This window comes from Pituophis catenifer, unplaced genomic scaffold (genome assembly GCF_029215685.1).
Source record: "Pituophis catenifer annectens isolate HBS135680 unplaced genomic scaffold, rPitCat1.0.hap2 SCAF_2, whole genome shotgun sequence".
Classification (NCBI taxonomy): Eukaryota; Metazoa; Chordata; class Lepidosauria; order Squamata; family Colubridae; genus Pituophis; species Pituophis catenifer.
The window spans coordinates 112,029,840-112,045,335 of record NW_027256882.1 but is presented as its reverse complement, the minus strand read 5'-3'; the positions used below and the strand labels follow the sequence as shown (position 1 = coordinate 112,045,335).

The following is a 15,496-nucleotide window of genomic DNA, read 5'->3' as shown; positions in this document are numbered from 1 at the left end:
CAACTTTCCCCAAGGGAGATTCTGCTCATCGTCATCACTCCTGAGGGGTTCACACATTGCTATTAGATAGTTGACTCACCTGCACATGCTGCACACAAAGCACTTGGGATGGTAAGTCCGGCCCAAGGCTGAGATAACCTCTCCAGTGATGAAGTCTTGGCAGCTGTCGCAGCGGGTGCCATAGAGCTGCTGGTAGTCGTGGGTGCAGATGTATTCCCCATTTTTAAAGAAGAAACCAGACTGAGCTAGGTCACAGCCACACACTACAGAGGGGAAAGTACATGCAGAGATAGAAAAGTCAGTTCTTTCATTTCTCCAAACAGGCACCTTTCTCTTAAAAAACAAACAGATACTTCTTGAGGTGCCATCATAAGGATGAGATGTCTGGTGGGTCATGCCACAAGCCTCATTTGTCAATCAAAGGGGAGACATCTGTAGAGATTCTCAGTCGTGCAGGTCATGGTTGTCCCAAAGGTGCTTTTTCAGGAGGCAACTGGACTTCCTTGTTTTTCCTTTTGAAGACGTTTCGCTTCTCATCCAAGAAGCTTCTTCAGCTCTGACAGGATAGTGGGGAATGGAAGGATTTATATCCCTTGCAGACAGCTGGTAATCTTTATCCTTTTAGAGGGACTTTTAGCTATACAATTTGGGATGAACACCCTTTGAATGGTGTGGGAGTAGGAATGGATTTCCAGAGGGGGGGGAAATTGCAGACTACAGGAACCAGGAGCACTACTCAGGTGACCCTGAGGACACAGATAAACCTCCAAGTGCTCCAACGACCCTCTAAAAGGATGCAAATGACCAGCTGTCTTCAAGGAATATAAATCCTTCCATTCCCCACTATCCTGTCAGAGCTGAAGAAGCTTCTTGGATGAGAAGCGAAACGTCTTCAAAAGAAAAAACAAGGAAGTCCAGTTGCCTCCTGAAAAAGCACCTTTGAGACATCTAGGAGTTAAACCCTGCCCACTCTGCATAGCCATGGTGAATGGCTCCACATTTTGTACAGTAATTTTATTGGCAACAGCCCCTTTTTCCTAAATATAAAAGTTGTGTTTCTTCCACAAAACATAATAACAGAAGAGACCTTGGAGGTCTTTTAATCTGACCCCCTGCTCAAGCAGGAGACCTGGTACCATTTCAGATAAATAGTTGTCCAATCTCTTCTTTAAAATCTCCAGTGCTGTAGCACCCAAAACACCACTTCTTAAGAAGAGCAAATACCGGAGGACCAGCCATGCTTAGGAATTCCCATCAGCCAGTCAAAAACTGACTTCATTCTTATATCTATGACCCCTGGCTTCCAGGTCATTTCTAATCTCAACTCAATGTACTTGGTCATTCATTTTGCAAATTGAAATGGCTTAAACGTATCTGCGGAATCACCTCCTTTCAACTCAGCCTATTCCCGCTCTCTAGTATCTAAAAATTAGCTAAAGCAGCCTGAAGCGGGATTATCTGAATCAGCCACCTGTTTTTTATCCCATCGCTGACACCTGAGGCTTGACTGGTGCTGGTATGTGAGAGGGTCTTTCTGTGGCCCAGCTTTGGCAGGCCCTGCCTCAGGAAATCCTTTAGCTTCTCCCTGATGACAATCTCCCTGATCAAGCTTGAAAGCTTTTCTGCTCCAGCATGCCTTCAGCCAGTTTCTGCCTCCTGGGCTGTCAGTTCCATCTTTGCTATCCAAATTACATTTTCTGCTCTCTGTTTTGGTTTATTGACTTTTTCATGTATATATTTGCTGTGGTTGTCAAGGGCCACAGAGTATGTGTGTATGTGTGTGCGCGCGTGTGTGCACGATCACATTATGCAATGCTTTCCTAAAGTGAGGGTGGAGGGTGTGTCTAATGAGTGCTTATGTGTAGGAGACTGTGCAAAACAATCTTTAGAAAACAAGTTGGGCAGGAAGCCACCCAGAATAATTACGGAGGTACAAGGCTGCTTTGGTAGCCTTGCTGCCCACTCTGGATGACTGGCACTGGGCAGTGTGATCGGACTTGTACTGATGAACTCCCTATGGAAAGGTCCATCTGGTGTGTTAAAAGTGCATCAGTGTTCTCTGATGCACAGATCACTAGTAGATACAAGTGCCTGAACCAGTTTTCAGTTTCTCTGCAACGCGGACTCCAAGTCACCTGAGTGAAACAATTTCTCGAATAGTGAGGGTAAACTTCCTTCTGCCACCCTGCCCTGCCCTTTACCAAGCAGTATCTTCTCATCCTGTATCCCTGCCACCTATAGACTCTACAAGGCCAAGATACTTCTCGCGGTCCTCTCAGATGTCACCGTTGTGTTGTTAACACTGTGCAGTGAAAATAAAGCAAGGGTTGGGGTGGGGGAGATGTTGTGAAGGGAAATTTCTGCTGAGAGAAAGCCTGGCCTGGGGGATTGTCTGTGAGCCTTGGTGCATGACAGCAACAAGATGCGCCCTTTTTGATTGACTACAAGCAGACATGTTGAGAGGCTGAATAGGCTAGCAGAAGAGCCACTGGTGTATTGGATCTTTAATGGCAACTGGTGTGAAATACATCGAGTGGGATTCTTGTCTTTTGAGAGACCTTGGCCTATAATTCCCCAGTGAAGCAAGGGAGAGAAACAAACTGGCAACGCCATGAAGAAATGGCTCAATTACTACACTCACATGCCATGACCCACTGAAAGACAGATAGTCTGAGCAGTAGTTCTTGAAGTGCTTTGCCATTTTAGAGTCACACAGGCAAGCTTGTCTCAATTTTACCGCTGTCATTCAGTACTCTCCAATATATACAATTCCCAGCGAGCATACATTGGGGAATTTGAATCCCATTAGATCTGGAAAACCCAAACTGGGATAAGTAAGTTCCTGAAAAATTTTGGAGTGGGATGGAGAAAACTACATTTATTTTTCAAGTATGGTTTCCTGGGAAGGTTAAAAAGATGAATGGGGACCAAGATAAAGCAATAACAGGAACATGAGCAATGCTGAATTTAATTTTAAAAAACATAGTTCATTCATTTTCATCCCATATCTTCATGCTGCTTCTTACTTTGCCTTTAGTTCTTTGCATTTTTCACCTCTTTCCTTTTGATAATCTGATCAGTTTTATCCAACTACAACTTTCTCAATCTTCCCATTCCTCTCAATCCATTCAGTCATCCTTGATATATGTAACATGCAATCTGATCCTCACTGACCAAAACATCTCCATACACTTTGTTTGTATACAATCCTGTATTAATCCTTGAGCCTTCTCTTCTTGTATTTTGCCACACAACTGCCATTGCATTCTATTTGTTTGTATGTTTCTCCTGACATACATAATACTGATTTCCATACAGCAAATTTGACAGACATGTATTCATACATGCAGATACTTTCATTTTTCACGTTTCATTCATCTCACATTATCAGACATATTCTATAAATCAATATTTGTACATTCCCACATTCATGCACTTCTCCTTCTGCTAAGGAACAAAAAAAAACAGTCTGGACACCTACTGTCTGGCATGAATCCACACAACACATCCCAAACTTTGCTATTTCCCTTTTGAGCTCTTTCGATTAGAATTCTGATAAACAACTTCCAGGTGTGCTAAACAAACTAATTTCCCTGTAATTCATTTTTGTTACTGCTTCCTTTGTGTCAGAGAACAATAACGACATCCCTTTTATTGTCATGCACAAATACAGTACACACACATACGCATGTTGTGAGCGGCCGTTCCATAATGAGACCACATTTGTACACATAGTCCTTGGCTTATGTCCATTCATTCAGTGACCATTACAGTTACAGCTGGAAAAAAAATGGATGTGCGAACGAATCTAGAAGCTCTGGCTATTGTAGCAACCCCATGGTCATTTGATTACAATCCAAATGCTCAGATTCTCGGCTTGCAATTATAAGGTTGCAGACACTTCTGGCTTATCAAAGGCAAATTCAATGGGAAGCCAGCAGTCAAGGTGCAAGTCACTTCAATAAGTCACTCTTGCTTTTTCTTCTGCCTGTAGCACCATCACCTCACCCACACATAGCCTGCATTGACCCTCTCAAATCTTCTCCTGGCCTCTCCTGATGTCAGCATTCCAATTTATGATCTCTTCCAGCACTGACATGAATGAGAGAGGGAGAAGCTTTGCTTTAATGCTGAGATGAACTTTTATCTAGTTTCCTGCTGCTTAGTAGATAGCGTTACCTGGGAGATAGAGGGAGGGGGGAATTCCTGTGAATAGAAAGTGCTTGGGACAGAGAGATGGATCTGCATGATGGCCAAAGAGACATTGGGGTTGAAGAATGGAAAGGGAGGGGTTTGGAAGGAGGTGCCAGTTTTGGCTGCACAAGAGTTCAGGGATGACGTTATTTCTATTCTTAAATAAAAACAAGATTCATTAGAGACTTTGCATTTGAGAATGAAGTTTATTTAAGATAGCAACGAAACCTGACACCTGACTTGCACCGGTCTTCCCAGTCCCTTCCCCCAGCCTCTGAATTGTATCAAGACTGCACTGGACTTACCCATCCCCTGCTGCCCTCTCAGGCTCCTCACCTGGGACTCATTGCATGATTTATGCATCTTGAGGTTTTACAACAGCAACTGAGACTGCCGAGACTGCCATTGCCAAATGATATGGTCCAGGGATGGGTTCTACTTACCTTTACTACTGGTTTGCAATGGGATTGCGCGTGCGTGTGCATACTTTGCTTGCGCATGCGCACGCATGCTTTGCTTGCTCATGCGCCTTGGTTCTGTGCATGCGCAGATCACTGATTACAACATCCGGGGTGGTGGGTGGGGCCTTCCGCCGGTTTTACTACTGGTTCTTGCGAACCGCTCCGAACCGGGGGCAACCCACCACTGATATGGTCACATGACATTGTGCTCTATGTCTGCATTGCTTAGCAATGGCAATACAGGTCCCAACTACCATTACATTACAACTCGACGTCTATTGGTATCCTAGATTTTTCCAATTATCTCAGCTACAGCTGCAGAACCATCATTTTTGAATATTTTCCATAGTATTAATGTTTTTCTTTTCATTGTTTTTTCCTCAGGTATTAACACTTAATAGCATTTATTTCAGTTCCATTTTTTAATATGCAACTACCTTTCTCATACGTATTTCTAAAATACTTCCGGTATTCTTTCATTTTCATCCCAAATCATTTAAAGCATTTTTATTTTTGATGCCACTTATCCTGCTCGATTATCTCTGTTTACCTTCATCAATCACTTCCAAAACAATGTTTAAATTCCATCAAAGAGTCCAATTGACCTAGTGGTTAAGGCATGAGGCTGGAAATCAGGAGATTGTGAGTTCTAGTCCTGCCTTAGTCATGAAAGCCAGCTGGGTGACTTTCGACTAGTCATTCTCTCTCAGCCCAACAAATCTCACAGGGTTGTTGTTGTGGGAAAAATAGGAGGAGAAAGGTGTATTGGATATGTTCACTGTCTGTAAAAATAATAAAGATGGGATTAAAAAATATTTTAAAAACCCCATCTGCATTTTCTTTGCCTCTTTCAATCCTTCTCTCCTCTTTGTTCTCTTTGATTGCAACTATATTTTCTCCCCATATCTATTATGGGGAGCCTGGTGGTGCAGTGGACTAAACTACTGTTAAAGTAGTATTTAGCTGTCAGCTACCTGCAATTACTGCGAGTTCAATTCTCACCAGGCTCAAGGTTGACTCAGCCTTCCATCCTTCCGAGGTAGGTAAAATGAGGACCCAGTTTGTGGGGGCAATAAGCTGACTTTGTATAAAAAAGAACACCACTTGGGGGGGGGCGGGGGACAAAAGCCCTACTAAGCAGGTATATACAAAAGTATGAAGGCTATTGCTTAAAAGCATTGTAAGCCGCCCTGAGTCTCCGGAAAAGGGCGGCATATAAATCAAACTAATAATAATAAATATTCAAGACCTCTCTCTCACTTTTACTTTTTGCAGGAATCTTCATTCATTCATTTTTTTCCCGCCTCTACTATTTCATCATTCCACCAAGCATCCTTCTCTTTATTTCCCATTAAGGAATAAGGATTTCCTTTGGCTTTGGAAGCAAATAAAGAAGGCTGCCAAGTTCTCTCCTGGTGGTTCTAAGTCTCTTTTGAAGCTGGAGACAGAGTGAAGTCTTTGTCTAACCGAATAATCAAGACCAAACTCCATAATCAGCACCAAACTCCAGGGGGCTGGAGACACACACTTTTCCTGTGGTGTTCTGAAAGCTGAGATAGCCAATAGAGTCTAGGAAGATGAGAACAGCCAGATTTGCTTGAATTTTTTTTTCCACACATAAATTATCCCTGAACTGCTAAGATAAGTTGTTTTGTATAGACTTCCCTGGTTGCAACCCAATGAATCAATCCAGATATTGTCCTTGGCCTGAAATGTGGACTAGGAACTCATACAGCTGCAATATGACATGCTGATTCTTTTTTTTTTTTCAATGTATTGTTCATCTTTCTCCCTGGAGGCTGATAAATAGGATGATAATACTGCCCCACAAGTAGGCTAGAGTGGAGTTTAAGTATATGTGGGTGGGGTGGACTTTCATGTTGAAGGAAATGTTTACTAGTTAGATTCTCTGGGCTCTAACATGTTACTTAAAAATGACAGCAGAAATAGATTGCCTCGATGAAAGTCTCACTCACAACCACAGAAGACTGTTTTTGGGAGATGAGTGTGTCTACATATTTGAATAAGTAATATGCCCCCATCATGCCACAACAGTGATAATAATGCTATGTCTCTGCAATAAGGAAGACTTCTTTTATTAAGTACTCTCTGCATCCTTTTTATCCTCAGATATAATTATGATTAAGATCAGTGGTAAGCTATTGTGAATGTGTATGCAGCATAAAAAAAAATCATACCTGGGTTTCTCTAGGAGCTTTAAACTGCTGTTGACCTCTTCATTTACTATGGTTTGTTTATTGAATATTGTGGAAGATTCTCTGAATGAGATTACATTTACTTTGCAAGTTGAGTACACAAAAAATGCTAGCAATGCATTTTTTTTTTAAGTGTTGCAGAAGGCTGTTTCTTAAAAAGAGATAAAAATGGTTTGGAATATGAACAAATGATATTTGGAGCTACTTTTTTCATGGGCTTGGCATGTAAAAGTTCCAATGCACTGAATTTGTTCACACTTGGTTAATTTTTTGATCTATGCAAGTTTGTTCATTGCTTTCAAACATGTTTTGTAATTCTAATCTAAAATCTTGTTTACATCAGCATGCATCCTTTCTCATCACAATTAAAACAACTTGCACCTACTCTTTGGTGGTTTGGAAAGATAATATACAATTAGATTCTCAATTTCAGTGGCTGTTCTGGTTCACTGAGAACCACTTGGGCAATACATAAATGCCCAATGTTATGAATAATCAATTGCATGATCTTGTTTTGTAAGATCCATTGGGCGGGCAGGTGGGTGGGGTTAATCTAATGGCTTTCTATTATATAGAAACCCCAGATTAAGGTTCTTAAAATCCCAATAGAAGGAGGAGGTGGTGGCAAAGGTCAAAGAAATATGCTCATGTACATAGTAGATCAAACAATTTTAGTTTGGCAGACTGGTTGTGAACCCTCTTCTCATTTGTCAGCAAACAGCAGGATGGAGATTTATGGCATGATGTAAAAGCAGGTGTCTTTCTATTTATAGGAAAAGACATCCTAGGATTTCTGAATTGAGACTTTGTAGGTGGCCAGTCAGCTGATGTAAGTTCTATTATGGCCTACAATAATTTGCTAACCACCTTTAACTGAATTTCCTTGGGTAGTTCTGCCTTGAGATAGAGGCGGACACAAAATGTGTATGAGCGACAACTTCCTGATTGTCCTAAAGATTTAAATATGAGGAAACTTAATGAAATCTCACAGAAAGACTATTTTTGCCCTTGTTTTTAATTTAATTGCAAAAACATCTAGCAAGGTTTGGACAGAATTCCTTGGGCAATCTGAAAATGAATTGGATATATTATACCATTACATAAAAACCCCATGCAAAAACAATTCCTGTGAAACACTTTTAGAATGTGCTGTGCCGCTTGTATATGAAAAAGGCACTTCAAATCATATACATTTGGTTAATATCCCTTTTAAACAACATTTGGCTGGTATTTTAAATAGTTATTTCTTGTGTTTTATGTAATAGTATAATAAGTTGAATTCATTTTCAAACTATCCCTGCGGAAGGAATTTTGTTCTGAAATGTATTTAACATTTTTTTTACATTGCATAAAATAATGAATAAAAAGAGAACAAAAAATGCTTTGTTTTCCTATGAGGCTTTTCTTTTTCTGTATATTTACTTAATAACTAAGAACACTTTGTTCCTTTTCAGAGTAAATACTGATACAGCCTGCAGGACCAAATAGACATTACTTTGCTTATTTAAGTGAATTGTTACTGTACATGCCCATTTTATATTTTAGGAACCGATACGCTTTTTTTTCACCTAGCTTTTCATGTACTACCGGTAGTGCATGTCCTCATTTTCATGCCGTGAAGCTTTGACTGACAGGAGCCATACGTCATACTGCATACAAAAGTCTTTGGAATTCTTTCCCATTGTCCTGTTTCCCGTTATTTGGGATAGTTTTCAACTTCCACATGTGATCCTGAACCTATTTGGAGACTAAATTGCCTTCTACTGAAAACTGAATATTGTGAATTACTAAATTATGTCCCTGCCCTACTGATGGAAGGGTGAGTGGGAGGAGTAAAGCAAAGAAGTTGAAAAATTAAACCCAGAACAGATGTGAGTGGGCTCCTTATTGCATTTATTTGAAACAGCTGTTCTAAGGGGTAGTTAGCAGATCCATAAAGTGTACAACATGAATTACAAGAGATTCATCCCTCTCCCAATTCACCACTTCTGTTACTTTAACAAAATAGTGAGTTTTTCCCACATTAGCTAGCATTTGTTGTGTCTATCATCAGTCAATACAATGGCCTGCACCAACACACAAATACACATTTATTTGAAATGATCTATCTGTCTGTTAGAGAATAAGCATTGGGGAACCTGAGGTCCTGCAGATATTTGGGAACTGCAGTTTTCTAGTATCCCTTCCAACTAGCATGTGGTCTGGAGATGCCAGAAGTTGCACTTATGTCTAGAGACACAAGTTCTATGTGTATGTGAGAAAGAGACAGAGAAAATATAGAACTGATCTTGGACATAAGGAAGAGATTGAAGAAGCTGTTAACGGGGGAATTGAAGAAAATATTAAATAGTTCTGATAAAGAGGAAAGAAGCCCAAAGTAATCCCACCTTGATTTGTTTATTATATGGTGGAACAAACTTGGATAGGTCTTCCAAGATTGATATCAGAAATTACAGGACATCTCTTGGTTATTTTAGCTTACAATTTTTGAGAGAGGGAGAGGGAGAGGGAGAGGGAGAGAGAGATCATTCTTAGTATAGTTTTTTTTATCAGATTAACAGGCATGACTTCCTCCAAAATATCTTTGAAATTACACATTGGTGAAGGTCCCTGACTTCTACTAAAAATTCTAGGTAAATTCATGAAAATATCATTCTTGAGGTTTTAGGAATGAGTAATAGACCACGTTTAAATGCACATCTCCAGTTTTAAGCAAGAACGACGCTATAGAGCATTGCACACCAGAACAACTAGACACAAGAACAGTTTTTTCCCGAACGCCATCACTCTGCTAAACAAATAATTCCCTCAACACTGTCAAATTATTTACTAAGTCTGCACTACTGTTAATCTTCTCATCGTTCCCACCACCTATCTCCTTCCACTTATGACTATATGACTGTAACCTTGTTGCTTGTATCCTTACAATTTATACTGACTGTTTCCTAATATGATTTGATTACTTATTTGTACCCTGTGACTATCATTGTTGTACCTTATGATTCTTGACGAATGTATCTTTTCTTTTATGTACACTGAGAGCATAAATTCCTTGTGTGTCCAATCACACTTGGCCAATAAAGAATTCAGTTCAGTTCAGTTCAGTTCAGTTCAGTTCTGTTCTGTTCTGTTCTGTTCTGTTCTGTTCTGTTCTGTTCTATTCTATTCTATTCTATTCTATTCTATTCTATTCTATTCTATTCAGAACTTTCTCACTTTTCCTAATCCCAATTATACCCAGGTTCCTCCTTTTCAAATTTGTATATTCTATCAACTCCACGTACTGACCTATATTGTAGTTAAAGGAACTTGTTTATCAACATTTTGCAACTGCTCAGGGACATTAAATTTAGTTTGCAACTAAACTGTACTTCTTTCTAATCATAACACCAAGTTTTCAGGACTAAAACAGACATGCCTCAGTTAAAATGTTTTAATTGCATATTTTTTTGAATTGTAAGTCACTCAGAGTAATTGATTGAAATGGATGGCTGTAGGAATTGAATAAATAAATAAATAAATAAATAAATGTGCCATAACCTCTGTTCCTTTCTATTCGCTCACTAAATGGACCTACTGGCATCGTATACTTTAAAGAGGTTCACAATCTTCTCTCAGCTTGGAGCAACACTGAACACTTACTTACCCTGGCATGTGAAACATCTGATGTGGAAGTGATTGTTCTGGACACGCACCACCTCGCCTTTACAAGTATCTCCACAGCGATAGCATTGAATTATGGTGGGACGACCCCCAGAGTTGTATGGGTTTTGTTGAAAAGGAACTGCTGGTGAAAGTAAAACATACAGCTTATTAGTGTGGCAGAAGAGGGGATATAGCCAAAGCCAGCTGACAATTTATTTTGTTGACTATTTTACTATTTGCTCTTTACCCATACACACAAATATATACAAATGTAATTATACTCTTAATCATGTCTTCCTTCAGATGTTGCCTGTAGTGAAACTGATTTCCTGTCTATCAAAAGCCATTTTCCCTAGTGACGTACAGCTTATCATAGCATCACCCAGTCATCACTGAAATGACAGAAAACCTGCCCTCATTGCAATTATTTTGGCACAATGATAGTTGGAGGACTATAGCAGATTGCTACAAGTGACTAATGAGGACATTATCTAGGAGAAGGAGGAGCTAGCCAATCCTTTGTTTCAAGGAATAGCTCAGAAAGAACAGAGGCAGAAGTTAGTTGAGGAAGGAAGAGCAAACACTGAAAGCAGTTTATGTATTTTGGCTATTGTAAATAAGCTCTTGTTTAGCTCAAAGTCTCTTAAGCCATTTTACAAAGAACAAACATTCCCCACCTCTTCTTCATAAACTGAGGTTGGGAAGAACGTTTGATGAGAGCTACTTCAAGGATCGCCATTTGACATGTATTGCTGCTCCTTGGAAGAATAAAAAGCAGAAGGTCAAGAAGATATTTTGTGTGAGGATTGTCTGCTTGAGGAGGTCTTGAATTCTCCTGGGATTCACACAGCAGGTGCTAGGGACTGATTTGTTAAGCTTAGTTCAACTAGACCTGAGAATTCTTCAGAAAAATGTCTCTCTGGGTATGTATGTCACAGAGCGAGAAGAGAAAAGTAAGCTGTTGGTTTTAGAAAGTCCCAAGAGAATTGGCTGAGAGATAAGCTTTTATGTTTCTTTTCTCCTGAAGTTTGCTCAGTAATCTCTGCTGCAGATTTACTGGAGGCCTCTCAAAATGACCAAACATTCTTCCCAAACCATGCTCTTAAGAGTACAGTACCAATGATAATGCCATCCTATTAGAGAAAAGGAGAAAAACCCTTGTAATCAAGAGGAATTGTTTGAGGACATCTGAGGACAAGACAGCCTGTTGAAAGCCTCAGAAACTCTCTTCCTCTGACACACACGGGGTGTACAGTACTTTCAGTCTAGCAATCCTAGAGATTCCAGTCAATGGTTTTTGTGCAGCTAGTTCATCTTTTTCTCCTTACAAGTTAATTTTTAATGTGTGGCAAAGGGGAAAAGGGAGAAAAATGATGGGAAATATTGGAAGCTTATAAGTGGAAGATGATAACTGAATCTCATAAATGAGTCAGGAAATGAGATAAGCTCACATATTCCTCGGTGAGATCTATGTGCCTCAGCTAGAGAGGGGAAGCGCTTAGCCTTCAAAAGCCTATTAAGAAAAGGAAAAAAAAATCACCACTCAGTGGTGGAGGGGGCTGGCTTTTGTGCCTATGCATCTCCAATCATCTCATGGGCATTAACCAATAGGTGCCCAGAACTGCATAGCACACAAAGTACCGGCAACTGCGACAAAAAAGCTTCCTTGGGAAATTAAGTGTGTATTTCCAATGACAAAATACTGCAGTGTGATTGCTGAATAATGCACGATACACACACCAAAAGCATTTCCTTGGGAAAACATGTTTGGCTTTTCTAAGGCAGATTCTGTACATTGCCTGAAAATTACTGTTGTTTAAATTTTCCTTCCTTTCGGCCTCCAGACCAGGCTATTTGCTTTGCCTGCCTTATCTTTCTGTCCTCTGATCTCTCAATATGTTCCTTCCTAACCCCTCTATTTTTCCAAGATCCTCAAATTGCAGGTAACCTATGGTCTCCTACCCCTTCAAATTAATAACAGAATAATAGAATTGGAAGAGACCTTAGAGGTCTTCTAGTCCAACCTCCCACTCAAACAGGAAACCCTATATTGTTTCAGACAAATGGTTGTCCAATCTCTTCTTAAAAACTTCCAGTGTTGGAGCATCTACAACTTTTGGAGGCAAGCTGTTCCACTAATTAATTGTGCTGTCAGGAAATTTCTCCTTAGCTCTAGGTTAGTTTAGTTTCCATTCATTGCTTCTTGTCCTGCTTCCAGATGCTTTGGAGAATAGGTTGACCCCCTCTTCTTTGTGGCAGCCCCTCAAATATTGGAACACTGCTATCGCGTCACCCCTAGTCCTTCTTTTCACTAGACTAGAGATACCCAATTCCTATAACTGTTCTTTGTATGTTTTTGCCTCCAGTCCCCTAATCATCTTTGTTGTTCTTCTCTGCAATCTTTCTAGAGTCTCCACATCTTTTTTACATTGTGATGACCAAAACTGGATGCAGAATTCCAAGTGTGGTCTTATCAAAGATTTATTTATTTATTTATTTATTTATTTATTTATTTATTTATTTATTTATTTATTTATTATTTATTTATTTAATTAATTAATTAATTCGATTTTTATACCGCCCTTCTCCTGCTGGACTCAGGGCGGTGCACAGCCAAAGATAAAAACAGAGCATACAAAATTAAAATTTTAAAAGAATTAAACTAGTATTGGCCCAATAAAATTTAAAATTATCCCAACTAAACCCAATTTAGCAATTAAAAATATCTAAGGGGGGGGGGCAAGCCAGCCCAGCTTGATGAAATAAAAAAGTTTTAAGGGCACAGCGAAAAGCACGGAGATCTGGGATCCTACGTATCTCCGGGGGCAGGTCGTTCCAAAGGACCGGTGCTGGCACAGAGAAAGTCCTCCCTCTGGGGGTCACCAGCCAACATTGTTTGGCCGACGGCACCCTGAGGAGCCCCTCTCTGTGGGAGCGTACTGGCCGGTGGGAGGCTACCGGTGGCAGAAGGCGGTCCCGTAAGTACCTACGCCCTAAGCCATGGAGCGCTTTAAAGGTGGTAACCAACACCTTGAAGCACACCCGGAAGACCACCGGGAGCCAATGCAGCTCGTGCAGGAGAGGTGTCACATGGGAGCGCCCCATCGCTCCCATAATCACCCGCGCGGCCGCATTCTGCACCAGTTGGAGCCTCCGGGTGCTCCTCAAGGGGAGCCCCATGTAGAGAGCATTACAGTAGTCCAGACGAGAAGTGACGAATGCCTGAGTGACCGTGCATAAGGAGTCCCGATCCAGAAAGGAGCGCAACGGGCGAATCAGGCAAACCTGATAAAAAAAACCCCTGGCTATGGCCATCATATGCTCTTCTAAAGACAGCCGTGCATCCAGGAGGACACCCAAGTTGTGGGCCCTCTCTGTGGGGGCCAGTAACTCGCCCCCAATAGCCAGCAATGACACCAGCTGGCTATATCGGGATGCCGGAAGCCACAGCCACTCGGTCTTGGAAGGGTTGAGTCGGAGCCTGTTTCTCCCCATCCAGACCCGCACGACCTCCAGGCACTGGGACATCACTTCAAGGGCATCATTGGGATGGCCTGGGGTGGAGATGTACAGCTGATTATAATGCAGTATTAACACTTCTTGCTCTCAAATCTCTCTTGCTTTCTTTTATATCCAGAATTCCCTCAACTACAATTCCCAAATTCCTAATCACTGGCTTATAAGTGTGATATCTGGAGGATACTAGTGCTCCTAATTCTGTACCACACAGCTAAAATTAATTTGTACATTCCTTGGGGCAGGGAATAGCATTTTGCCTACATAAATTTTCAGTTCTCTATGCAGTTTGTATACTTGATGGCACAACAAAGATAAATCGAAAATGAGTTTCAAGCATGCCATAATAAAGTATACTATTTATGTGTTTGTGGGTGGGCAAAAGAAGAAGGGGATGACAGAGAATGAGGTGGCTGGATGGAGTCACTGAAACAGTAGGTGTGAGTTTAAACGGACTCCAGATGATAGTAGAGGACAGGAAGGCCTGGAGGAACATTGTCCATGGGGTCACGATGGGTTGGACATGACTTCACAACTAACAACAACAAAATGCCTTCACATCAGTTCTGAACCTTGCCACCATATGTATGTCCTTGTGGTTTTTTTCAATACTTTCAGAGTGGTTTGCCATTGCCTTCTTTCTAGGACTGAGACAGAGGGATTAAGTGACCCAGTTGATTTCCATGCCTAAAGAAACACTAGAATTTGGGTTTCTATACTTCTAGTCCAGTGCATTAACCACTATAGGTTAAGAAGTTGAACCTGAACTTGGAAAACAAAGTTTAAGACTACCCTCAGCCATGGAAGCTAACTGGACAACTTTGGGTATTACTGTCACTACTAGTAGTACTAATAATTATGTACAGCAGTGGTGGGTTGCCCCCGGTTCGCACTGGTTCTATAGAACTGGTAGTAAAACCGGTGGGAGGCCCTGCCCACCGACCCCGACATCACCAAAACGCTTCTGCGCATGTGCGAGTGAAGCAAGCACGTGCGCACGTCCCCGCTACGAACCGGTAGTAAAGGTAAGTAGAACCCACCCCTGATGTACAGCATTTCAAAATGATGAGAATGTAGAGGTACAATTTTTCCACTGCCTGCTTTCTGAACCAAGAAGAAAGAATTGTTAAATGTTCAGACAAAACCCCTTTTGCATCCAAGCTGTAGGCAAGAACAGATGAAGGGTATTAGAGTCAAGGAAATAATTTCCACTTAAATAAATAAACATACCAAAAATATATTTGTTGAATGATGATTATTATTATGGAATTCTGGTTTCTAGGGAAAACTTTTGGGTGCCTATAGCAACTAGTCACCAAACTGGGGTGCTTCAAGATTGATAATGCAAGAGATAATGTACATGATAAGGACAGGTATGAGGGTAGGGAAGTGAATTGCATGGTTGAAATTTAAATTAAATGTCAAGTCAGGCATACGGCTCTGATTCTTATTGTATGAAAACAT

At 40.8% G+C, this 15,496-nt stretch overlaps 1 protein-coding gene across 1 annotated transcript in view; it reads right to left on the bottom strand.

Annotated features, from left to right (window-relative positions):
- The window catches only part of ABLIM3 (actin binding LIM protein family member 3), a 168,105-nt gene that overhangs the window by 65,316 nt on the left and 87,293 nt on the right, over positions 1–15,496 (bottom strand). Inside the window, exons 2-3 of the mRNA XM_070933971.1 lie at positions 10,518–10,658; positions 80–263 (exon numbers count right to left, since the gene is read on the bottom strand). Coding sequence (XP_070790072.1) covers positions 80–263; positions 10,518–10,658 — 325 coding nt within the window. The remainder of the gene's footprint in view (positions 1–79; positions 264–10,517; positions 10,659–15,496) is intronic.